This window comes from Excalfactoria chinensis, chromosome 6, assembly GCF_039878825.1.
Source record: "Excalfactoria chinensis isolate bCotChi1 chromosome 6, bCotChi1.hap2, whole genome shotgun sequence".
In the NCBI taxonomy this organism is placed as follows: domain Eukaryota; kingdom Metazoa; phylum Chordata; class Aves; order Galliformes; family Phasianidae; genus Excalfactoria; species Excalfactoria chinensis.
In genome coordinates, this window is record NC_092830.1 from 16950939 (window position 1) to 16976588 (window position 25650).

Consider the following 25650-nt stretch of genomic DNA (forward strand, 5'->3'; position numbering starts at 1 on the left):
TTAGAACTTCCAAAGGTTTAGCAGTACTCTTCAGCCTATTTCTTTTAGATTTACATTCTTTTTTGTGTAAACCAAACTATTTTTTTTTCCATGTGTATTATAGAAAAACGTTATTGTACCTTAGTTGTGGCCTAGTTAACAGTAGAACATATTCATCATAAAGAAAAGAAAGAAGAGAGCATCTGTTTCTTTCTATGGTACTAGTAGACCTTTAGGTCCTATCTGAGTGTGGAGTTCAATTTACTCCATATTCCATATGGATTGTTTGAAAGTCCTAAAGCTAATGATGTTCAGAGGGCATTTGCTTGCTCTTTCTGTGTGTATGCTTTGGCATACATTTCCAAGTTTTTTTCCCTTTTTTTATTTTTTTTTTTATTTTTTTTTTTTTTTTAATTTTTTTTTTCATTCTAGAGGGTTGTTTTTTTAATATGGAACAGTGTTAAAAGACTTGACTAAACTTTGGAAAGCACATTTTTTTTTTTTTTTTTTTAGTTCAGGCGTTCAGGCATTTAGTTTATAATTCTTTTTGAATAAATCAATGAAGTGTATTTACAAATGTTATATAAGCCTGTACTAGTTAGGAAACCTTTTGCTTTAAATCTGTCTACCAATCATTCTTTCTGGTTTGGTATTTGTAAAGGGTGATGAGGTCAAATAATCTGAGTTATCGAAGCTTATCTTGTCTTTGAAATTGCACAGATGTTTGTTAGGAATAGGCCTTATAAAAACTCACTAGCTGCTACTTCAGGCCAGGAGCAGAAATATTGGAAAAATGATCTATTCAACTTTATCAGCAGTTATGTTTGTTGTGAATAAAAATATAGCACATGTCAAGGAAATATGAAAACCAAAACCTTAATTAATTAAAACACACACACACACACACACACACATACACACACACACAAAACGACAGCATTTTAATTTGAGAAACTGTGGTTTTTTTTTTTTTTATTAGTCAAACTTTTTTTATCCGTAAGGTCATTTTCTTTCCGTTACATGTGATTTATGCAGGGAAATTATATTGTTTTCTTTTAATGCACATCTAATGTTATTTGGAAGTTCACATTTTCATTATGTCCTTAAATGTTTATTTATGTAAATTATAAAAATTAAGACAGTTTCTTATTCTTATTAAAATTCATATAATGTATACTATTTTGTATCATTTTTTATTTTATATATAACATTTTTTCTTGGTTCTTGTTAATGCATACTTACTGTAATGCTTAGTGATGGCTAGATATAGGGTTAGGACAATGCTTGCTCAAGAAAATAATAGGTTTATAGTGATTACTTGGCAGAGAATTTGTATGATGATGTGGCAGTCAATGAACATCAGAGATGATACACAAAATATATTGCAATCATAAATTCAAATGAATTAGGATAATTTCGATAGTGGTTTGTATAATTTGTACTGTGGTTCTAGCTTTTATTTTCTATAAAAGTTCATATTAACACTGAGATTGGTCTCTCCTGCCCAGTTTCACTGTCCTTCCTGCTATGGGCAAAACATCCATACTACAGCATTGTAAAATGAGCTGTAAAAGCAGATACACATAGGAAATAAAAATGATCTTTGACTTCTAGATTCTCTCATGTTCATTCTTACTGTGGAAATACATCTAAGTTATATAGAAAATATGTAGCAGTCAGGAGTAAAGGGCAAATAATGTGCATATTTGGAGGGAGGTTGTCTTCTGGGAAAACATCACGGACACCTGCTTTTCCAGAAGCTGATTCTAATGTACTCTGATAGTGCATAGCCTTTTTCACTGTCTACTCTTAGTGTTGTAATTTTGTGGCAATATATTTGTAACTGATACTAGCTTTTGGCAATATGTTAGCCTTTAACTGTTTTTAAGCAGTAAAAAACCCTAAGAATTTTCATCTCAGAAGGCAGACCACAGACAGATTTCCTGTTTGAAATTAATTTGAAGAGTCTTAAATACTGTTCTCTTTGCTGGACTTACTCCAGATTCAGTCTTAGTGCTTTATTGAATCTTTCAGTTCTCAGACTTTGTAATTAGTAAAAGAGCATCATTCATCTTTAACAGGCATAAATATTTTATGAAGTGTGTGGCACACATCTGGTCAGAAAATTAGGAATTTTTTTCACATCTTTATCATAATTACATACAATTTTTTTCATTTGCAGTTATTCCTTGTGACTCAAAGAAGTAAAAACTGGCAGAATTGCAAGTCTGCAAGCAACCATGTGCTGCAGCATTAGTCAGGCTTTAACATCTGCCCTTCGTCCTTCTTTTGCTTTTGTTCTTATTCCATTCTGTTACAGCCTAAGCATTGCATATTTCTGATTTTACTGCAGTTTGTTCCTAATGTATGCCAGGAAGAATTAAACTGGTTGCAAACACTTTGTTTCCTTGGGAAGTCAAACTACTTTATACTTAGCTGTAATGGGTGTTTTAAAAAACAATGCTCAAATCTTTAACCTTCAGAGCTTCCACTTTGCAAGGTTAACTCACTGAGGTGTTACCTCTGATTTAAGAATTTGTCTTGATTTTACTAACATTATCAAGTAAAGTACCCCCCCCCCCCCAAAAAAAAAGGAAAAAAAAAAAAAAAAAAAAGGCATCTTTTTCATGCTTTTTGAATATTGACTTAAGGATCTAATGATCTAATAAGAATCATACAACTCTAAGAAAAAAAAAAAAAAAAAAAAAGGAAAAATGAGAAATCAATAACTTCCTTCGTTCTCAATTTTTTTCATCTTTAACTTTTTCTTTTCCTTCCTCCCCCCACCCGGAAATAGGTGAGAATATTGCTTATCCTTTTCATGCTTTCAGCCTTTTATTAACAGTTGCACTGCTGTCAGTTTGGTAGGATAATATTTCTTCTGAAAAATATGATGCTTACAAGATAAAAAATCTCTGATTTTCTATAAGGATCCAGTATTCATTCTATACTGGGATATCTGTGCTTTTCTCATGGAATATGACATACTCTGACTGTGTTTATACACTGAAGTGTTATAAACCAAAATTGATTTTATGTTAAGGGAGATAGCAGCAAAAGTATGTAGTGACTCTGCTTTTTGTTGCTAGGAGTGCCAGGCTGTGTTATTCAGTGTCTTAAGATTATGTTTGAAACTAGAAAACAGCAATAATGCATGTAGACATGCATCAGGAACTTAAGTTCTTTCTAAAATGCTAAAGCTTTGACTTACCACCTGTCCTTACTTTAGCCTTGTGTTTCTTCCTTTATTTAAGTTGCTATCTAACACTGATTTCATTGATGTCAAACACAGTTTGCAGAGAAGTTGTTATTACTTTGGTTCTACATGGCTTTTGAGAATTAACTTTTATACTATCTATAGTAGAATTGGGAATCAAATAGTTTTTTGTTTCTCAAGTGATCAGATGTAACCAAAGACACCCCCCCCCCCCTTTTTTTTTTAAACCTATACTATTTTGATCCAAAATGAGACCTAAATAATGTATGTGGGGTACCTCTGAATATGAATTTAAAAACAGAGTTTAAAATTAAAAAACCCTCTTCTGTTATGTTCTGATGATTAGTTTATTTTCAGTGCTGATAAAATGATGGTGCTTAATGCAGAGGCTGGTATCTTCTGTCTGATATGGACAGTAATCTTTAAAATCTTACAGTGAATTTCTGGCTGCTAAATCAGGAGAAAATGGGGACACCCCACCTGCTGAATTCCTGCCACAGTAATATGCAGTGCTCTAAAAAAACTGACTGGGTTAAATTTCAAGATTTGATCAGGCACTTACGAAGCCACTGTTTCATTCACTTCTTGAATATTAATTATCAGTAGCAGTCCTCTAATTACTAATTGCTTCTATTAAATTAAAGCATTTCAAATGTGCTTTTGAAGTTAATCTGTAAGGTATGTATTGCAGCCTATTTAGATGAGACAGTGTAGATTATAGAGGACCTTATTCTCACTGAAAGCAGAAAGTGTCTTGCACAACCAGATAACTATCCCATATGAAAATACATACTTCTGCACAGAATATGAAAGTAATAGAAGCATCTTTGCCTGGCTCTGCCTCTGATGTTTCTCAGCATATATCACAATCCTGATGATCAAGAAATTTAGATTTACTTTTTTTTTTTTTTTTAAATGTGGATCAGGTTTGTTTCAAAATTATTTCCATTTTCTATTATTTAATTCATTTTTTTCCCCCCAGACTTTGATATATTCAGTAGTTTTAGCAGTGCACTGAAACTAAAGGGAGAAAATCAATAGAAGTCTGGGTAGCATCCTCTGTTCCGGGGAGCTGAAAGAGTTAATACTGTCGGATTAATAAACCCTAAGTACAGGTTATGTAAATAAAAAGGTCAGCTTTTGCTAGTTATTACTGGAACACTAATTTGCTTTAGAGATGTACTGGACATGCAGTGATTTTGAATTCTATACCCAAATGTTTGCTGTAAATAAATAAACAAACAAACAATTAAAAAGAAAAAAAGTATGAAAACAATAGGCTTGAAATTCAAAGAATAATAAGATTATAGTTATATTCAATGTGGAATACAAAAAGTGAAGAAAAATAATATGCCTCACATTATTAAAAACAAAAATAATAAGATGTTCTTTCAGTTTGAGCAGTACAAGATGTGATTAGAAGCAGGGATAAATAATGCCTTGTTAAAATCCTTCCAGTTTGAAAGGAATAGTTCAAACGCTCACAGATATATATATATATATATATATATATATATGTCTGTATGCATTTGTACAGAGTCAGAGGAACATTCCCAGTGTTCCACTCCCATGGAGCTTTTCTCTGTGACCAGTGGGAACGTGACCATGGTGTTTGTAAGAACTTGGTGTAAATGTTATGATGTAAAAGAGTCACAGAAGCAGTTTACTTATGATTTACTACCTGAATAATACTTGAAATCTTAAATTGGTGTGTACTGTGTTCCACATTTCTGTTTAGCCTTGTTGCACTTCAATAACATTTTCCAAAGTGTTTTGAGATCCTGTACATTTCCTATAAGCACATGGTGCTGTCTTTTTTTGTATCTGCTTTGCGTTGTAGTCCAGATGGCATTGATATATTTTTAGAATATATATTTTCATGGCTTTCTTTGTGCAGAAAACAACAACAACAACAAAAAACCAAACAACAAATAAAAACAAACAAACAAACAAAAAAAACAAAAACACACAAAAGGAATGTTCAGCATGTTAAGCTTATTTCTTGAAGTTAGCTTTTCAAGATGGAATATGCATGTTATGCTCCAAAGCCAGGAAGACCAGGCAAGCACATGTATCATGGAAGATACCATTTCACATTTACATTTTATTTGAAAGAGCATTTTTTTCTAATTGAGATAGTAGCTGACTGAACAGAAATCCTGTTGTGAATATTCACAGAACAAGCCTGCTTGAGAGAACTGATGTGCTCTATTCTTTCCCTCTTGCTTGATGGCTAAAGATATATATATATTTTTCCTGCAATATAGCTGTCATTAACTGGGATTAGATGAAGACTGGTTGTGTGTGTACAGGGGTTTATTTCATCTGGGATAAATCCTGTAAGAGTTGGCTGGTATGTGACCTCTGCTTTCTGCATAACAACTTTCACCAGAAGGCACACATACAAAATGCCAAAGAAAAGAGTACACAGCAAACAATTCCCATTATGATCTGCTACAGCTATATTCTTTATGAGAGTACCTGTTCATTTCAAGTGAACAGCATCACATTTGTGGGTTTTGAATTGATGGGTGTGGTTCTTTGGTGTATCTGAAAGAAGCTTATGTGGTAATATCCGGATAGAAGATGGCTCTTAAGCTCTAGTACATCACGGATCAGAGGAGCATCTGCACTGCCTGCCTGTCTGTTCTCTGATTTGTTTTGTCTACACACTTGGATGTTTTGTGAGGCTGAGTTCTGTATTTGCATGAATTCTGTATGTTTCATGCTAACAGAAATGAGTTAGATTATATTGAATTATATTTTGATAACAACATGTAAAGTTGAAATTTATATATAATTCAAATTTGCAAACAGTGCCCTTTTAAGTAAATCCGCTTCCAGAGGAAAGCTCTGTTAAAGAAAGTACTCTGAGCTTTCTCTGTGTTAATACTGAATCAGGAAGAAAAACAACAACAAAAAAAAAACAACAGAGATATATATGAATATCTTCATTGTTAGTGGATGCTGTGACTGAAGACTGGACCACAATACATGTGCAGTACATCTGAAGCAGAAGATTCATAGTCATGATTCCCAGCAAGATTTTAGTCTACCACAGCCCTTCTGGGGGCACGCGTACGGAAACTTATAGAAGTACCAGAAGACGTAAAAAGTCCCTTGGAGAATTATTCCAAAATGGATATCGTGTCAAAGCAGGACATAATATCCCTGAGAAGGAAGAACAACATTCTTTCCGAAACTCCTTGGTCTCTTGTTATAGGGTCGGCTCATACTGGGGTAAGGTCCAACTCTAAACTTCTTCTTCAATATGTAGTTTGTGATCTGGTGCTAGCACAATTTTTTCTTAAAAGATGCTGTTCATTTTTTTTTTTTTTCAAACTTGGTATATGATTTCAGCTGCTTTATAGGAAAAATTTCTTCTGTGCCTTGCATGAAGTAATACGCCTGCATATGCAGTGTCTCCCCAAGGGGGTTTGATATTCAAATAGAATGAAATAATTGTCTTTATTAAGAATGTAAGGTAATATTCTACAGTGATATAGGGTTCTTGTTGTTTATTTTGCTTTGGGTGGCCATCATTTCAATAGATGTAAATGTAAATTAAAAATGTGCAGCAGGATACTGCTTGAAAGGAATTAGTATGCAACCTATATATATTTTTAGCTTGATGCAGTGAAACCTGTTTCATATGTACATTTGCATAATAAGGAGGAAAATAATTTGGCTATCTTGCAGATTCTCTTATGTCTTGAATTGTTCTTGGAGCTTTCATTTTGACACTCATCTATGGGGACTGGAATCTCAGGTTGTTCTGCTGCACTGTGTGAAGGCATTCAGAACAGAGCTGTTTTCATCCCAAAAATTACCTCCTCTATTTTGTAAATCTCAGAAAATTTTCTCATTTCCTGAGTACTAATTCTTGCTTTTTCAGTCTTCTCTAAACCATATGGTCTCAATCAAATATGGCGTAGCAGTGGCCATTGATAATTTTCATGAATAGTGAAATCATTCATTGAAGGTACAATTCTAATGAATGGGTGAATGGTTTGCAAAGGTTTTAGCTGGTATGTAGACTCTCTGTAGTTTGAAGTCTTTATGCTACTACCCCTGAATATGCTACTGATAGAATAAGCAATATATGGTAGTAAGAAAGGTAGTATTTATTTATTTGAAGGCGTAATGTAATACTTGATGCTGTTCCACTAGATTGAAGTCACCTTGAATTAAGGAAATACCCTAATTCCTGTTTCTGTTTTCTGGAATCCCATAAAGAAAAAATAATAGTTGTTTTCACTTCATCCTCTTCCCTTTTAAAGATTAACAATTATAAATTTTGTTTTGGGGGTTTATAACTTTGGCTGAATCCCAGTAGCAGTTGTATTCCAATCCACTTTAAAAGCATCAGTTCAATTGAGACTACAGAACTGACTGACAGGAAAATGTTGTATTTGAACAATTTTAAGACTGTGAAATCCAAATAAAGATTAAAATCATTTTGTCTTCTTTACTGTAAACCTCATAAAGAATTTTCAACTCTAATTTTATTGCTACTGTCAATTAGCCTGTTGGTCATGTTTTTCACTATTATGTTTTAAAACATCTGTCTTACTGAGTCCTCACTAAAGACATGGAAAGCAGTAGCTGGATAATATTTTTACTTCACAGAACTGAACAAGTATGCAATAAAAATACTCTTGTTGTATTCTGAATCAATCCCCGTCATTTCAGCAGAATAAAAATTGCTTCTTTTTGCACAAAACTGACTTCAGTAATATTTGAAACTAATTTTAGTGTTTGGGGGTTACTTGGCTTCTCAGCCACTTTTCAAAGTTGGTCTGAGATATTTTGCTATATCACTGTTTCACAGCCACATTCAGTGTATAGAATTTCAGGAGACTCTGAATTTCATTTGACTCTGGGAGCCAGGCTGGTGATATTTTTGTTCTCTTTTATTTTATTTATTTTTTAATGTAATCTGTTGTTAATACAAACATTTAGTGTTTTCTGTTAGCTTTATGTAATCAAATAACTTACCAGCTACCTTTATATATGCATTATGTAAATTATAATTTAAAAAAAAAAACACACACACACACACAAAAAAACCCTACTTCTATTCCCAGTAATCTCTTGGGTGATTTAGAAAATTACCTGATAAAATAATACAAGTTTCTACATGCATTTTAAATCTTCAGTGTACTTTGAGAATTGTTCTTTAGATGTCACATTTGAAACATGTAGCTGAACAAATATTTCCACAGTAAGAAAATAATGCTGTTGTATACTTTGAGGATCATTTGAATTATGTCTACATATACAAGTGAAATTATTGGACTAGGGATTGCAATTATGGAATAATGTATTTTTTTATATTTAAGGAATCTAATTTGATAAGTATAATAGACTTATCTGGCTTAGAAATCTATGAAATCTTCAGTTCAGATAAATTCCAAGTTGGAAATATACCTTAGTCTTGCATTTAGAATCTGAAGATTATCTGGCTGAATAAGCATGTGTATTTTTCGTCTGATTTAGAGGGAATTTCTAGGTGCATTAAACCTTTATATATGCAAAAATGTATTGTACTGCAGAGGATTCTGTTCTATTCTAAATAAATCCCACAGGAATGTTCCAGCATAAAACCTTTTGTCAAGGAAGAGGTAAGAAGGCAAAATAGCAAATAATCCTCGAGTTTTGCCTTCATCAGATTGGTCAGCTGTCTTTAGAAGACAGGATTCCATTAAACATTGCTAATGGACATTACTATAATACATAACAATCTATATTATCTGAATTACTGATTATGTTCTTTAAATATGAGTGCTAGTACCTTGTACAGTTTTTGAAAATGGATTTTTTTATTAATGTTCTCATTATAGATTTTTGATTACAATCTTTGACGTGTAAAAAATATCATGTATTTCTATTCCTGGTGCATTGGTGAGCATGAAAGAGATTATCTTACTTTTAAATGAGTCAAAATTGATTTGGAACAGTGGGAGATCATAACATGGGACGTTGTGTTAATTATTTTATATGATTTTTTTCATAACCTGCCTATGGTTCTTTATGGACCCATTGATAATTATTTTTGAGTAAGACTGCTCAAAATCTTTTCTATTAAACTTTGCTTAGTTTTCATCTAATGTGGATTCATGGTAAGCTATCTAATGAATAATTTGGGCCATCTTTAATCTGACAACAGTTTCACTGTAGCAGGGTTATTGCTGTAAGGATTACTGTGTCTGGATTACTGCATGATTGCAAACAGTCTTTGACATATTGTTAACTCCAACACAAAAATGAAGTGTTTCTTGGACTTTTCCTGTAAAGAATTATTCAGTTGATTCATCATCACCTTGCTAAGTGCAAGATGATGGATAACATACATTCAGAGGCAGTCTTATTTCATTTGAGCCTTATGCTTACAGTCTGTTCCTAGTTGTTGCTTTTTGGAGTCTATTTGACAAATAAAGCTGAAATTTCCAAGTTCGCTGCGATTTTTCAAAGTGCACATAATTTACTGCAGAGGGTAAATCAGTCTATGCTGTTAAATGTTTTAGAGTGCCAAACATTAACTCAAAGACAGCACCTCTTATTTCTTTCACAACTTTAAAAAACAATTATTAAAAACTGGGAATTCTTAGTACTTCTTTCTCCTTAGTTTGAGTTAATCTAGTATTAGTGAATGTTGCCAGTAAGCCAAAAAAAAAACCACAACAAAAACACTTTGGTTTGAAGACTCCCCTCTGGAGCGGTGTGCTCATTGGTGCATTGTACGGCGTAATTTGTCCCTACTGTGTAGAATTCCTTTGGCAGACTTCATGTTAATAGTGATCTGGGGAATAGGTACTGCAGACATAGTAGGTTTCATTTGCAAACAAACAATGAACTGGTGTTTACATGCTAAAATCTTGTGTACAAGGTACTATAGATACTTGGAAATAATGTTACTTCCAATGTTCCACATTTCCCATTTTTTTATTAATATTCCTGAATTTCATACTTTAAACATTCTCAATGAGATTTTCAACCTTCCTTGCAAACTGTCTTCCTTGCAATGGCTTACACTTAAAAGTTGTATTCCTAGCCTCTGTGTATTTCCTCCTGAGGTTTTAAATATTCAGCAATTCTGTCATGATTAATTTTTCTGAAAAAATTATATAACAACAAGTTTTCTGGAAAACATAATGAAGTAATATAATATACGGTTCATGACAGCTTGCAAAGTTTTTATATATCATCTAGAGAATCTGCCATTTCATAGGGTTTATGACTTGTAGACACATACTGTGAATATGGGATGAGATTCTTATTAAATCCTATATTCTTGTTGGTGTGATAGAACTCAGTGTCTACAAGACAGGAAGTATAGGTGATCATCTAAAATGGCACAGGTACAAAAATCTAACAGATTTATTCAGTTATTGCAAAGGGTAGAACAGTGGAAAGGATTTAGATTCTGTCATGATATGGAAATTTTTTATCTATGCTCCATGTTTTTTCATGTTTGAACTATGCAGAACAGGCAGAACGCTGAAGTTTCCTTATATAAAAAACAAAGCTCCAAAGTAGTGTCCTAGACAGGATGCAGAGGTTACAAGCTGATTCAGTACAAGCAAGTTCTATTTGCAGATCATGGAATCTGGACTTTAAGCCTTTGTAATTCTCTAGTTCTTTGTCTCCCTTTTTCTCTCTCTCTTTTTCTCTCTTTCTTTCTTATGCTTGTTTTTGAAACATTGCAATGGATATATCATTAAATTCTCCTCAGTTGCAGTGCATTTGAAATGAGGGACTTTTCTTAGAGTATGTTTATTAAAAATTTGCTAGGGAGTGGATTGAGAGACAATTTCAAAATGTACATAATTTTGAATGTTTCACTACTAGAAACTGCTAGAATTCTACTACTATAACTACTTCTGCAAGTGCAGCAGAAGTATGTGTCACGGAGTTTGAGAAATTTGATATAAAATGGTCATCTTCTACTTGCACATGCATCTGAAGTTTAGAATTATTAAGCATCATTTTACGTCTTTTTCTACTGACAACCCCAAATCCACTTTTCAAGTTGTGATTAATCTGCAGGGCTACATAGTTTGTATAGACTTATATATGTATGATATGCAAATAAGAGAGATTTTCTTCTCCATTAAGGTTAGTTATGAGCCTTAACAAGAGTAAAAATTTAATTTAGCAACTTTTCTATAATGCTGTTTAAATAAAGCCTTGATTTAGCACACATCTGACCACATACTACTTTGCTTTTGAAGGAAACCTCTGAACTTCACTGAGATGAGGAAGGTTGTGCTGATGTTTAATTGCTTATTTAACTTTCTAGGGAGAAAAAATGTTTTATAGCACTGGATATTGAGTGACACGAAGCTGCCCTGCAATAGTCACAGCAGCATATTATACAACTTTTAACTGTTGGCTGCACTGTTTACTGAAAGCTCTGTTTCAATGTTATAAGTTGTGCGTTTATACACTATGTACCTTCACTCATGTGCCAGAGATCTGTAGCCAATCTAGTATCAGAATAAGTCTCTTTTGATAATTTAAGCCCTTAATCTTTTACAGCATTTTCTCTTGCATACTCTTTCTTACTGGCTTTACAGTTGTCTGAGAATTGCTACTCATGCAACCTGATTTCAACACAAAATTCCTATTTCTTTATAGAAATAATTATATAGCATATTTGAAACTTTTAGGAGAGAGTGTGTGGTTCTCTTGTTTTTTGGAAATTAGGATGGAGATAGGGGCATTATTACAATAAAAGATTTGACGTCATTAAGATTTGCAAATTTAATCAGTCTAGTTTATCTGGTTTATCAGATCTTTTGCTCATAATCTCTAATTTTTCACTAAGCATCATGGGAGCTTGGAGAATTGTGAAGTTTCAGGTCTGTACGTGTCTGTCTTTGGCAGTCTGTAGAGAAGGTCATGTGTGCTAGAATAACCAACAGAACCTCAAAGAAGCTTTTTCTCCCCTCTTAGCTTTCAGCTAATTAATCTCCTTCCATGGCTTCCTGGCTAAACTGAATTTTTCTGGTAGAATACCTCAGCAGTTAAGGAATTAAGGTTAAAACTATTCCAAAAAGGACTGGTGAGGATGTTGAAACTGTTAAATATGGAGGAACACTTCAAAGGTATTTGACATACTGTATGCTGCCTATGTTGTTCTCATGATTGCTGTCATTGTAAATGAAATGTTGTTAGCGTTATTCTTTACTAGAGTCTTATTTTTTTTCTTTAATGCAGGTTTAAGATTTTTAAGAGCCCTTAGACTGATACAGTTTTCAGAAATATTGCAGTTTCTGAATATCCTTAAAACAAGGTAAGATATTTACTTACGTTTTGAATAGTTGCATTGATGGCATAACATAAATGGTTTTTGTTTGTGGCCCTAGTAATACATGATTTTCTTGTCTGATAAAAAAGAACCAGCCATAAAAATGAAGCTCAAAATCTGTTCTTTAAACATTTTTTTTTTTTAGTTGACCAGTGATTTAATATATTTTTTTTTTCTTTCTATGTTATCAGAAGTAGATTTTGCTTGGAATATGCGAGCAAGATTGAATATTGATAAATTCAGAGCAGAATGAATTACAGATCTGTTCGCTGATTAAATGCTACTTCTTTCCACATTGTCAGTCTGTGTTCCACTGTCTTACAGAACAGAAATTAATTAACAGAAATTAACCAGTTTGCTAAGGAAAGATAGGATACTATCGATGTTCACAAAGCAGCGTTTTGTAAACTGAATGAATCAAACTGCAACAAACAGGCAGAATACCATTTGTTTTAGAAAAATATATAGTTACAGCTGACAAATGTAAATGTCCTCTTTTTTTTTTTTTTAATGTATTGTTTTACATGAATTTAACTTAAAGAAAGTATAAACTAAAGATGTCTGTTGCTTTTGCTAAATTTCAGTGAGGTGTTTTTTTTGTTTTTTTTCCTGGAATGTTCTTAAATGCCATCATAATGTGTCAAGCACTTGTGTCTAATAGGCAATCTTTAGAACTTTTTCAAGAGCTAGAGGACTGAAGGTATTATCCTCATTAAATCCATGTTCAATTAAATAAAATTTACTTCTTTAAAAGTGAGCCATGTTTCAGTTACATATAGTAGTATGTACATAAATTCTCATTATTACCATAAATTCTTGTTTGTCTTACATACTTTTGACCAGTTACTGCAACACTTCTTTGCTTATAGGTGGCTAAAAATCTTGTTAACTTAAGAAATTTCTATATTTCTTGCCAAATGCTTATGAAGTTTTCATGAAGTTTTCAACTTCATAGTTTATTTGTCTGTTATATAGGCCAAGAACTAATGACATTACCAACCTGTTGAACTAAAACAGTAAATTTACAATTTCGTTATTAGCTCTAAAATTATATTATAAAAAGAATAGAAAAGATGTATTTTATTATATAAAATAATGGGAAGGAGGGGGTGGGAAATGCCATTTAAGGTGATATGCATTCATTTTAAAAATATTGAGGTAATTTAATGAAGTATTTCATTGTGGTTAGCATTAATCATAGACATAGAATTTCTCAGACCTTGAAGATCAAGTCTAACCTTAACCAAGCCATACTACCCTAACTCTAAACACCTGCTAAATCATGTCCCTGTGCACCACTTCCAAACATTTTTTAAACACATTCAGATAGTGATAAGATCAGTGAAGTACTGAGAAAATCACGAGAACGTAATTATTGTTTTATTTGAAAAGAACAACTAAAGCAAACCAAATATATACCTTGGACTAGTAGAAGACATTCCTCTGCCAATCATCTATTTGTTTCCCTAGTCTAAAGTGAAATACATCTTACTCAGAATATTTTTTTGTCCCTGTACTGATAAAATAAAAGAATTGTGTGATGTTGAGTTGAAAATTTCTCTACTTCACTGCTTTCAAATATTTTCTCAACAAAACTACAGGGACTTAGGGCTCGTAGTAAGGGATTTTGCACAGATGTTGCAAAGAGATTAAAGAGCAGGGAAATGTTTATGACTAATCTTTCATCTATATTTAGACTCTGCTAGAAACACAGGCAAATTTCATAGAGGACAGAGAAGGTACAATTTTCAGTAAACCTGCAAAAATAAAAATGTCCAAACACATCATGCAGAGTTATTTTTAATGACTGCTGTCATTTACATATATTACAGTAATATGTGGAGACCGGTTGTTGCTTTATTGCATTGAGAGTTTCTTCTGACCTAAATTCAGGTGGAGAATTATATTTAGCCTTTCATAATGGCACGTTGCATCAATATAATTTCTATCACTTTATTTAATCTAGGCACCTAGAGATTAGTGTCTTGTGGTATTATGAATGCTGTTATTAACAAAATATGAAAATTAAACAAATCTTAATAAATTGTCACAGTGAATATGTTTTGATGTGCATGGTCATTAATTGATTGTAAAAAGGAATGAATAACTTCATAAATTTGAATACAGTAATCATTACAGCAACAGTCATTTGTTAGCCAGTTGTGTGTCTGCTAGTCCTTGTGGTTACCCACTCAATTGTACCTCTTAAAAATTATGTTCAGTGGAACTGTCTGTTTAATTTTCCAGGTTCTTTTCTCAGCTTAGTTTAGAAATTGTCTTCAGTTAGTTAGAAAAATAAATACTAATCAACTCTACTTACTATATAACTGCTACTACTACTACCAGATTTTTTATTTTTTTTTTCCCCAGTATTTCTTCTTTCGGAACACAGTGGCTTGGGACTAATGGGTTTTCTGATGCATCATTCTTTCTAAGATGTGTTTACAAAAACAAAGAAGAGATGTTCTCAGTAAAATTCCTTGGAAGTATAAGATCATTTAGGCATACTAGCTTTTCAAATTGCAATAATATTTTTTAGAATAGAGGGACCAGGCTTTACTTAAACTTTTTACACAAGCTCTTCAGTATTGTGCTTTTCTGATGAACTCACTGTGAGGTTTTTGCTTTAAAATCACTTTTGATGACAGTAGAGCATGTTGTACTCAGTGGGACTAAAAAAAGCTTATGGGGTTTCTCATCAAGATTTCTTTTTCTTTTTTCTTTCTTTCTTTTTTATTTTTATTTTTATTTTTTTTTTCTTCTTGAAACTGCCAGTGTGTGAATTATGAGATATGTAATGATGTAATTTGAAAATGAGTTAGGTCTTTGCACAGAAACACTTGAATACCCAAGTTTGGGAATCCTATATATATATATATCCTATATATATATATATATATATATATATATTTCCCACAAAATCAGCATGGCATTCAGATAGGCTACAGTGGTTCATTAATGCTTGCTGTATCTCTAGGAACATAGTTTTGCCTTGTAATAGTATTTGCAAGTATTACCAATTTGTCAGCACTGAAAATCCTCTTGAAATTAGTGTTTAAAGCATCATCAGGTCTGGAGTAAAAAAAAAAAAAAAAAAAAAAAAAAGCAAAATGCAACAAAACAAAACACAAAGAAGAATATGGAAAAAGCATACAAGCTAGGGAAAATGATTCAAAAAGCATCAGACAGTTATGGGTTTATATGCAACGTTCAGCAGACAATGATAATTGGCATTACCTAATTTAATTAACTGAGTCTGTGTGGCTGTATTCCAGGACATAACAATGTTTGCATGTGGTTAATTGCTGATATGTATAGAAGGGAAAATGGAGAAGGGAAGAGTAATGAATGTCTGATAAATTCCAAAGTATGTTCTCTCTCTCTCTCTCTTTTTTTTTTTTTTTTTCCTCCCCAGTAATTCCATCAAGCTAGTGAATCTGTGCTCTATATTTATCAGCACATGGCTGACAGCAGCTGGGTTCATACACTTGGTAAGTATGTTTGCACATATTTCTTTGGCTTTTTTTCATAGATCACTTTCTTTCAGAACTGCTCTATTACCATAAATTGCCTTACTCTGAATGACCCCTTAATACATTTAATGAGTATAATTTAAAAAAAAATTAAAAAAATAAAAATAAAAATTGAAGTTTCTCCAATTTTCAGCTTTTACTGAAGTGTTTATTTATTTATTTTTTAATAAGTAATATTTACCTATGTATTAACCCCAATATATATATTTAGTTTCAGTAATAGTTAAATTGGGGACTTGAACTGCTATGACTTCTTGAGTGATTACAATTAACCAGTAGGTGGCAATGTTTCCTAAATAACTACTCAAAGTGCTTCCTGAAAGAGTATGTCAGAGTATGACATGAGAGTGATGTCCTGGGAAATCAACGGTTGTGCTAGAAAAAAAAAGCCATTCTGTATTTCCACACCTGACGGTGGTGTTTGACCACCCTTAGGGTAAAAAATTTTGTCCTTGTGTGTAGCCTGAATGTGCCATTTTCCTGTGTCCCATCACTGGTGAAGTGTGAAGAGGTCCATGTTTAATTTTAAGTCTTATGAACTGAGGTTTTGGGTGGTAATTTTTGTGATATACTGCAGGGTTTTTTTGTTTGATTGCTTGTTTTTGTGGGTTATTTTTGTTTGTTTTGTTTTTTAATCACAGATTCATTTGCTTTTTCTAGATTTGAAATAAAAGCAAATAAAACAAAAAACGTACTATTCACTGTTTTAAACATTACATCAGAAGGAAGGAGGTTTTCTCTTTTTCGTTCTGCTGTAGGAATTCTCAAACATTAGGCTTTCTACTGTGGAACAAAACTTAATAGATATGCATACAGAGTATACTCTTTTTCAGCTTTTAAACTTATAACTTACATTACAATTCCAAGTCAGTGATAAGTCACTAATGACATTAATAGCTGCATGATGTTATAAAACAAAAAATTAAGTGGTATAATTGCATTAGAAGTAATATTGACTGAAAAATATCTGGACAAACTGATATCAGATAAGCCCCACCTTCTTTTTAACTAATGCATATTGTTTTAGTAGTGAATGGAAAAAAATGTTTTCAATGAATAGTTCGAGTGGCAGTTTTATGTGTATTGGCAAGAGAACAGTAAATCTATAATCCTAGGTCATTTGTATGTTCAAAACAAGTCACAGAACAGGATCCAGAGTCTACAATATATGCCAATAAAATATGCATATTTATGTATCAGTAGAGATAATTTATAGTACTTCTAATTTATTCACTATGTATTTCCTATCTCATTTTAGGTGGAGAACTCAGGGGATCCTTGGGAAAATTTCCAAAATAATCAACAGTTAACATATTGGGAGTGTGTTTATTTACTGATGGTTACAATGTCCACTGTTGGTTATGGAGATGTTTATGCAAAAACAACCCTTGGTCGCCTTTTCATGGTCTTCTTCATCCTTGGGGGACTGGTAAAAAATATATTACTTTTCTTTATTATTATCAATTTCTTCTAATTTAGTTCTTTATCCTGTATATCTCCATCTCAATGCTATAATTGATAATAATATTCAACTTAATAAAATTAATTCTAAAATTCTTAAATAACATTAATACAGCATATTTTTCCTAAAGATAAATATTTTGGCATGGTTTGTCAGTCATAGGAGTCAGAATTTTATAAATCATTGAAATAAGTAATGCATGTGAATACATGAAGTGCCTTAGCATTTCCACTTATAAACTTAGTGCTAGTATTTTACTTTTCAGTGATATTGTAGTGCATTTTTTAAAGGATACTATTGATACTTAAAGGCACTTTGCGGTTTCAGAAGTCCTACCCACCCTTCTGTGTTCCTTCCCATATTTCCAACAAACACTGTGGCTCTGGACTGCCTTAAAGAGCAGCTTGCCTGATCCTGATGATGGCAAACCACATTCTCTTTAATTTCAAACATCCTTTCATGTAATGTACCTCAATTTTTACCCAGTTTATCACATGAAGCATGGCCATAACCAGTACCATTTGATATCAACAAATTCTGGTGTTCTTTGAGCTATATGCACAAAGCACCAAAGCTGTTAGTTGTCTTCTGTCAACTTTTGTATTATTTATCAGTATTAGCAATTCTATGGAACCTGTTGCAATGTTGTTTTAAAGCAGCAAGGTTTATTTAATTATTCAGACAGTGCAAGGTAAGTGCTGTACAGGCAATTCATGATATATATTAATTCACATACATACGTATTGTTTTTATTACTTTACTCTTGTCTTGATTTCACATATACATACCCCTTATGGAGGTGATATGTATATAACTGATGCTATGAATACCATATATGTCAGACACATAGGTACATATATATAAGCATATATATGCATTTCCATCTTTGTTTATTGACAAATAAAGACAGAGGTTATGCCAACTGGCAGTAGCTCTTCGAAGTATCCAGCCACAAGGAAAATGTTTGTTGGACAAAACATGGCAGAATAATTTTTATTTTCTCCTTAAAATCTTTTTTATTTATTTTTTCTTTCATGTGTTATTTCAATCCTTTTAAAAACACAAACTTTTGTAAAAAATAAAATAAAATAATTTTGGGGGTGGTGGTGACTATTTTGTTCTTCAGCAGGAGGATTTGCCTCTGACTCCTGTCTTTTTGTCTGTGCTTAGATCTTAATCACAGGGGAAATGTTCTTGTTTTTTTAAATTGAAATCTAACTGTTGTAATGATTTTTTTGTGGATTTTTGGTTTTTTTTGGTGGTGATTTTTTTTTTCTTTTTAATTTTTTTTTTTTCTTTTGTGTGTGTGTATGGTCAAGATGAATTGTTTTTTTTTTTTTCTACTTCCCCTTTTCAGGAAGATTTAGACATAACTGTAGCTTATGATTATTTAAAAGCTTGAATTAATTTTGTGCTTCTTTTGTTTGATAAACCTATTTTTCTTCTTTGGACCATTTTATTAATTCCTAAGACATCTACCTTCTCCAAGTCCAACTTTTACATTGAACCCTCTTTTTTTGTTTGATAAGAATTTTTACATTTTTAAAATTTTCTTTTAAGCACCTTTGTAGATCTAATTCTTTTGCATTTTCAGATCTTAAAAATATCTCTTGAAAACATTCATCATCCCCCTTTCTTTGGCCTCTCTTTTTAGTCTTTTCTTCTGTCTCCTATCTTCTTCTTAGGCCATGTTTGCCAGCTACGTCCCTGAAATCATAGAGTTAATAGGAAACCGCAAGAAATATGGTGGTTCCTATAGTGCGGTTAGTGGAAGAAAGTAAGTATCCCAAGAGGCTCTGCTGCCTCTGCTGCAGTAGAACACTCTCTGCATGCCATTTTCTTTTTTTTTTTTTTTGTGTTTCTGTTTCATGCATGTAGGCAATGTTTGCTCGCTACGTGCCAGAAATTGCTGCTCTCATCCTTAATCGGAAGAAATACGGCGGGACTTTTAACTCAACCCGAGGCAGAAAGTAAGTCAAAAGAGACCAGGTGTGGTTGTGTGACTTTAAAGATGCCCTGAAGGTGGTAATAGCTGACTTTCAGCTTAAAAAGCTGTATTCCTTGACATCAGATGTTACCACTGGAGAACTGTCACACTATAGTTAGAGACCTGGGCTAATGCTATGGTACAAGTCACAACATTATGTCCCTGCTTCAAGAGAGCCTGGATACTGATAGGAATACACTCATGTAATTTGAAAAAATAAATAAATGAATAAATAAATATCTCACTTCTGCATATGCAGCTAGCTTATGGAAAGAGATTAACATCACTTTTTGGGGCATCACTGAATTATTTAGTGATCACTTAACTAAGGCACAATGGTAATTAATGTGATTTTGGAGTAACTCAGTTCTTTGGATAACTTCAGTTTGCTGGAGTGAAAAATGAGAGATTTATGTCAATTAGATTATTCCATACTGTTTCAGACAATCAATAGTACTGATTGCTGTTGTTCAAATAACAGATGCAGATCTCAAGCAGCTGCTATTGATTGCATATAAATATTGCAAAAACTCATGGTTTTACGATGTATGATTAAGAGTTTAAAAATTATTCTCTTCCACAGCCACTGTAAAGAAGAGGAAGTAGCATCCTCAGTATCAATGTAGCATGGGAAAAAAAGAAAAAGTAATCAATTGGCTTGGTAGAAACAGGTAGCTTTTATTGGACCACATCAACTCATTACATATCTCTTGAAAGTATGTTCTATTGACCAAGTTAAAAACAGCTTTTTCTGGCATTCCCAACATCTAGATCTGAGATATGGCCTTCAATAAATCAGATGCATATGGAAATATATTATTTTCTTTTTATCACCATTAATGTTGCCATTTTTTGTTTCATTGCATATCTATGTGAAACTCCCTAGAAGATATATGTATTTACCCTGAAAGACTAGTTATATAAAATCCTTTCCATAGACAAAAAAGAAGGAACTTGAGGAAATTATATAATATGTTCTTTTCCATACTTCACACAGATAGAGTTTTCACCTTGTTCTTTTTAAATGATCACCAATGCATGATTTTACATTTGTAAATCATTATTTAATCAAATTATTTCTTCTCTTTGTAGAGAAGAAAGACAACATTTGCCCCACAGAACTAATTTGAGAGTACAGATTTAAATCACTGGGTTGATATAACAATATTTGTTTTCTCTGATGCTGTTGCTTATTCAACAACAGTCATAACAACAAAGCATTCCATTTTTAAGGTACCATCCACTGTCTAAAGTTATTTTTTATTGCAAGATCTAATACTGGAAACATGCATCATCATTCATTTATCAAGATGAAAAAAAGTCTTCATTTATTTCTGAAAAAAATATCATTCAATTCCCAAAATGTTCATTTGTGACAGAGATATAGTTTCATACTTGTATTCATACTTTGGTTTTCCGAGAGGATTTTCAAATACAGAGTTTGCATCTCACCAACAGAGGTGAATATGTTTTAAAAACTATTTTAAATACAGACCTTTAGTCTCCCTTCCTACATTGTCACTAGTACCCAGCATTGCTCAGTTGCCTCTAAACTAGGATTTGATCTTCAGTCAGAATCCCACATCCTGAAAACCTCAATTCCAGTTCAAAGACTTCCTGCTAGCTTTGGGGCGTGCTTCATTTTATTTTCTCTTTTTTTCTTTTTGTCTTTTTTTTTTTAGCTCACTCAGTGCTTATTCTGCAGATCTCTACTGCCCATATAACTTTTCAATTGAAACTCAGCTCTGTCATCAGCATGCAAACTGTTCGATTTACTTAATGCACTGTTTTCTGGTTCAATTGTTAATTACTGAGTAGTATAAAGCAGTCCTTTGCTCATGTGGGTCTTTCATCAGAAAATCTAAACTTGGGAACTGCACAGTAAAAAGCTATTAGTAATCCTTTTTTGATGTTGCTTTTGCAGTCAGTAGAACAAGATTGATGAAATGTTATGTTTGGCCAAAACTTAAGTTTTCATTTGGAATTCAGTGTTGAGAGAGTGGATTGTCAGAACCAATAAGCTTTCCTCTGCTTGGGATTTGGGCATGTGGTAGTAATTAGCAATATAAGTTCTTTAGTTGAGCAACCAAGGATAGATTCTGGCAGCATACATAATGGGAAAATACATTTGTTCTAGTTCTAATGTCAGAAAGTTTCCAGATAGAATGAAATGCATGTACAAAATGAAGACAGCTAAATTTTGTTGAAAGTTACTGCTTCAACACTTAAAATAGCAGAAGTGTTTACTTTTAGCTCTTTCTCCAAAATAGATAAGTACACTGAATCTTCTTTGTAACATTTATATGAATGTTTATACATATGTCCTCCTGAATTATGTCAGTGGAATAAAATGCTTCTATACTACTACTAAAAACTTAGATGGCTAGTCAAAATTAACATATGATTTTGTACCACTTAAGGATTACACTATATGGCTTTACTACTTATAGGCAGTATGCAATTATCACTGATTATATTTACTAGATAGCTTTGTAACATAAATTCACATGGATTTTATTTTATTTTTTTAATTTTTACATTTATATTATAACTTATAATCTCTACCTTACAAGGTATTCCTGTGATGACATTTGCAAGGTATCAAAGAGCACAAAACAGGAATATTATCTAAGCCTTTGAGTGAAGTTTCATCTGTTAAACCAACAAAAATACTCTGATGCATAAATGTCAAAATACATACTATTATATAAATACAAATTGTGACCAAAACCAACTATGTACATTTGATGATGAATTGACACAGTCTCAACCTAGAAAAATAAAGGAGAAGTTACTCCCAAAAGATACTAATCCTTTTCTTGAATATTAAATTTGTAAGACATGAAATCTGTTCCATAAGTAACAATATTAGTGCTAATAATGATTTGCTACAATCACAGATCACTCCACTCGAATACTCTGTTTTTACTATGTATCCTGATACACTAAATCAGATGATCAGTAGATGAGTAAACAAATCTCACTAAGTTTAGTTCTGTGCACAATAAACAAACAATTTTTTTTTTTTATTTTTTTTTTTTTTACCATTCTTATGAATAGTTTTAAGACCATTGCTTGGTTTCCTACACATTACCTACACAGGGTTATTTTCTCTGTAATAAAGACTTTCAGGTTCACTTATTCTGTGCAAATTCCTTCTGTTACCTGTTTGTCGAGCTTCTGAAATACTATTCAGTATGTCATTTTCAAATGAAGTACTATAGAAGGAAGAAAATCACAAATTTCATTGTTTAGCTCACAGAGTGAAAATAATAATCTATCAGCACAATGAAATCGTGCTTATTGTATAAAAAAATATGCTTACTACATGCATACATCTGGAAAAGGCACTGATCACTTTGTCTTTGGATGTTTTTCTGAAGTGCTCCAACCAACCTCTTCTCTATAAAGTTCAAGCTGTTTAGATTTTCTTCAAGAAATGTTTGGTTTTGAGATTAGTAAAATTCTGCTAATGATTTCTTTTTGATGTTCAGAACATACACTTTCAGTCCTAGACAGAACAGAATTTACAAAATAATCTGTAATTTCTTTCGTGCCAAAAAATCAAGAGCAGTTTGTTTATTTATTCCTAACCTTTGTACTATCCCAGTCTAGGATTTTCTAATCTGAGTTTTCCATAGATTCAGGTTTAGATCTGTTTTACCTTTCGTAATTAATTATTGACCTTTTGTTCCAGATTTACACATTTATTTGAGAATCAAGATTTATCTAAATCAGTTTTGTTTGTTTGTTTGTTTCTTTGTTTTTCATTTCTGTATTTGTTGGTTCATGTGATCAGTCTGGATTTTAGTTTTGTGAATTATTTTCCATTTGAAAACAGTATCTTATTGTAAGTTAGCCTATACATAGCTTTAGAAGGCATGAATAGAACATTATACACTTATATAACAATTTATTTTTTTCCTTCTTCTGCATTGAATAATAACATACTAATTCCATGGCCTAACTTGTTTTTGCCTCTTATATGCAAACCTCCATTGAAAACTCTTTGTGAGGGCAGTAAGTGAAACACAGCTTTACATGAATAGATATAGACAGAGAGGCATTTTTATTACTATTTCTTATGTGTACATTTCCTTAATAGTAAATGCATATATATGCTACAATTTGTTGAATTTTTATATATTAAAAATATTTTAAAACATTACTGTATTTAAATATGTATTTAAATATTAAAAATGACAATTAAATGAAATCACAGTCCTTACTGTATAAGCTATTAAAATCTCCTGTTTCTCTTCTCTCATGGTCTGCTTTGCTTTCCAGAGATTTCTTAAATTTACTAGCCATAAATTAGCAAGTCATCAGCATATCAATGGGAATAATCATCTGTTAGAGATTCCTTCCAGAAGGAAACATGGTATTCAATAACTAAACTTCACAGAGGAAAATAAAAACTGTAGACAGATAGATATGGTAAACAGAAAGACAAACAGATAATTTAACTTGACAGACCATCTTGGACCCATTAGACATTTGACTTTGATTAAAAATTATAACAATTAGAACAATTTTTTTTAAGACTTATTGAGATAGTTTGGCTAAGGTCCATTTGCTGCAGTAATGAGAGACATATCTCCAAAGAAAGTGACATAAGATTATTATAATAAATTGTTTGATACAGTATGTAAGATACTATTTTCCATTGGGTGAGACAGTAATAGGAGAATGTGACATGGATTACGTTATGATCCCCAGCGATGTCTCTCTTTCACATCTGCTAGCCATTCTTCTAATTCCAGTGTTTCAAATGTAGTCTCACTTAGTGAAGTCTTACTCTGATGAGTGTTAAATAGACTGACAGATAGGACTAATAGGAAGGAGTTTTTTCCTCAGTTTTGCATACTTATTAAACTATATCTGTTTTTGTGAAAGCAAGGAACGGAGTGTGGGAATTGAGATATAAAAATATTATGACATTTTTTTCCCCTGAAGTGTGTTCTAGCTCTCAAATCATCTTCTTTTCCAGAATAATAGCCATAATTTTATATTTCTAGTATAGAAATTTCTAGTATATACAAAATTCAACTTTTTTTCTTTAAGTTTTAAAATAATTTTGGGTTTGATTTCGGAATATTAGTTTCTGTCCAGTTTATGTCCCAACAAAGACTGAATCTAGTACATAAATTGCAGATTTACCGTGTTTCACAAAACACAGAAGCCACAAATTTAATTGTCAAACTGCTTCAAAGGCAACATAAGATGGCAGAAATCGTGAAATAATCAGCAAGTTTTAGTGAATTATGACTTTCTTTCAAGATAGGAGTTAAATATGGGGGCGATTTTAATGGAAAGAAATGCATTTGCTCTGGTCATGAATGAAGTGCTTAAAAATATTAGTCTTTGGTACATTCTCCATTAACTAAAAATGATTTAATTCCTCTTTGACTCACTGAACATTAAAAAATCCATAAGGCAACTTTGAAAATGAATAATGGTGGAGACATAGAAAGCAGTTCATTTGAGACAAAATATTTGCAGTAAATTTCAGAATTAATAGTAATTTGCTTATACATGTTATATAAGTTCACAGTGAATCACTGAGAAGAATATACTATTGCAAACATATGAAAATGCATACTGTAAAATCCAGTTTAATTAAAGCAGTGTACAGTTTATCCAAGATTTAAGTCACAGGAATGCACTCTGTAGGTTTGTTTCTTAGTTGAACATAATTATCTGATGCAGGTCCTCAAATATTTTATTTCACTGTTTTCCAGAAAAAATACTTTTAAGCATTTAAGTAGTGCGAATAACACCTCACCAATATTCACTGAATAAGACTGAAACTTGAATATGTATGTGTGTTCGCTATAGTTTTGTATCTGTTATTATTCACAACTGATCAAGGTGTCTTGTATGTGGCTGTATGTTTTTTTGGGCACGTTAACCATTTTGCATTTAAGAAATTGAAATGATTCATTCCTGATTATTAATGCATATATTGGTCAAAAAGAATGCTAATGTCTGCATCAGAGAGAAATTTAAAATGCCTGACATTATTATAAGTGGATGTATGATCCAGTGCTGTTCCATTGATATTTATAATACACCTTGGTCTGAATGTATATCTTTGAAAGTTTCCTTCACTTGCGTTATAAGAGAGAGCCTAAAGAATGGTGGGTCTGTTGGAAAGAA

General features: G+C 32.3%; 1 protein-coding gene across 40 annotated transcripts in view; it reads left to right on the top strand.

Annotated features, from left to right (window-relative positions):
• The window catches only part of KCNMA1 (potassium calcium-activated channel subfamily M alpha 1), a 403732-nt gene that overhangs the window by 248976 nt on the left and 129106 nt on the right, over positions 1-25650 (top strand). For all 40 annotated transcript variants that reach the window (XM_072340339.1, XM_072340340.1, XM_072340330.1 and 37 more), the window contains 4 exons: positions 12419-12494; positions 15925-16000; positions 17301-17471; positions 19190-19281. In XM_072340339.1, coding sequence (XP_072196440.1) covers positions 12419-12494; positions 15925-16000; positions 17301-17471; positions 19190-19281 — 415 coding nt within the window. The remainder of the gene's footprint in view (positions 1-12418; positions 12495-15924; positions 16001-17300; positions 17472-19189; positions 19282-25650) is intronic.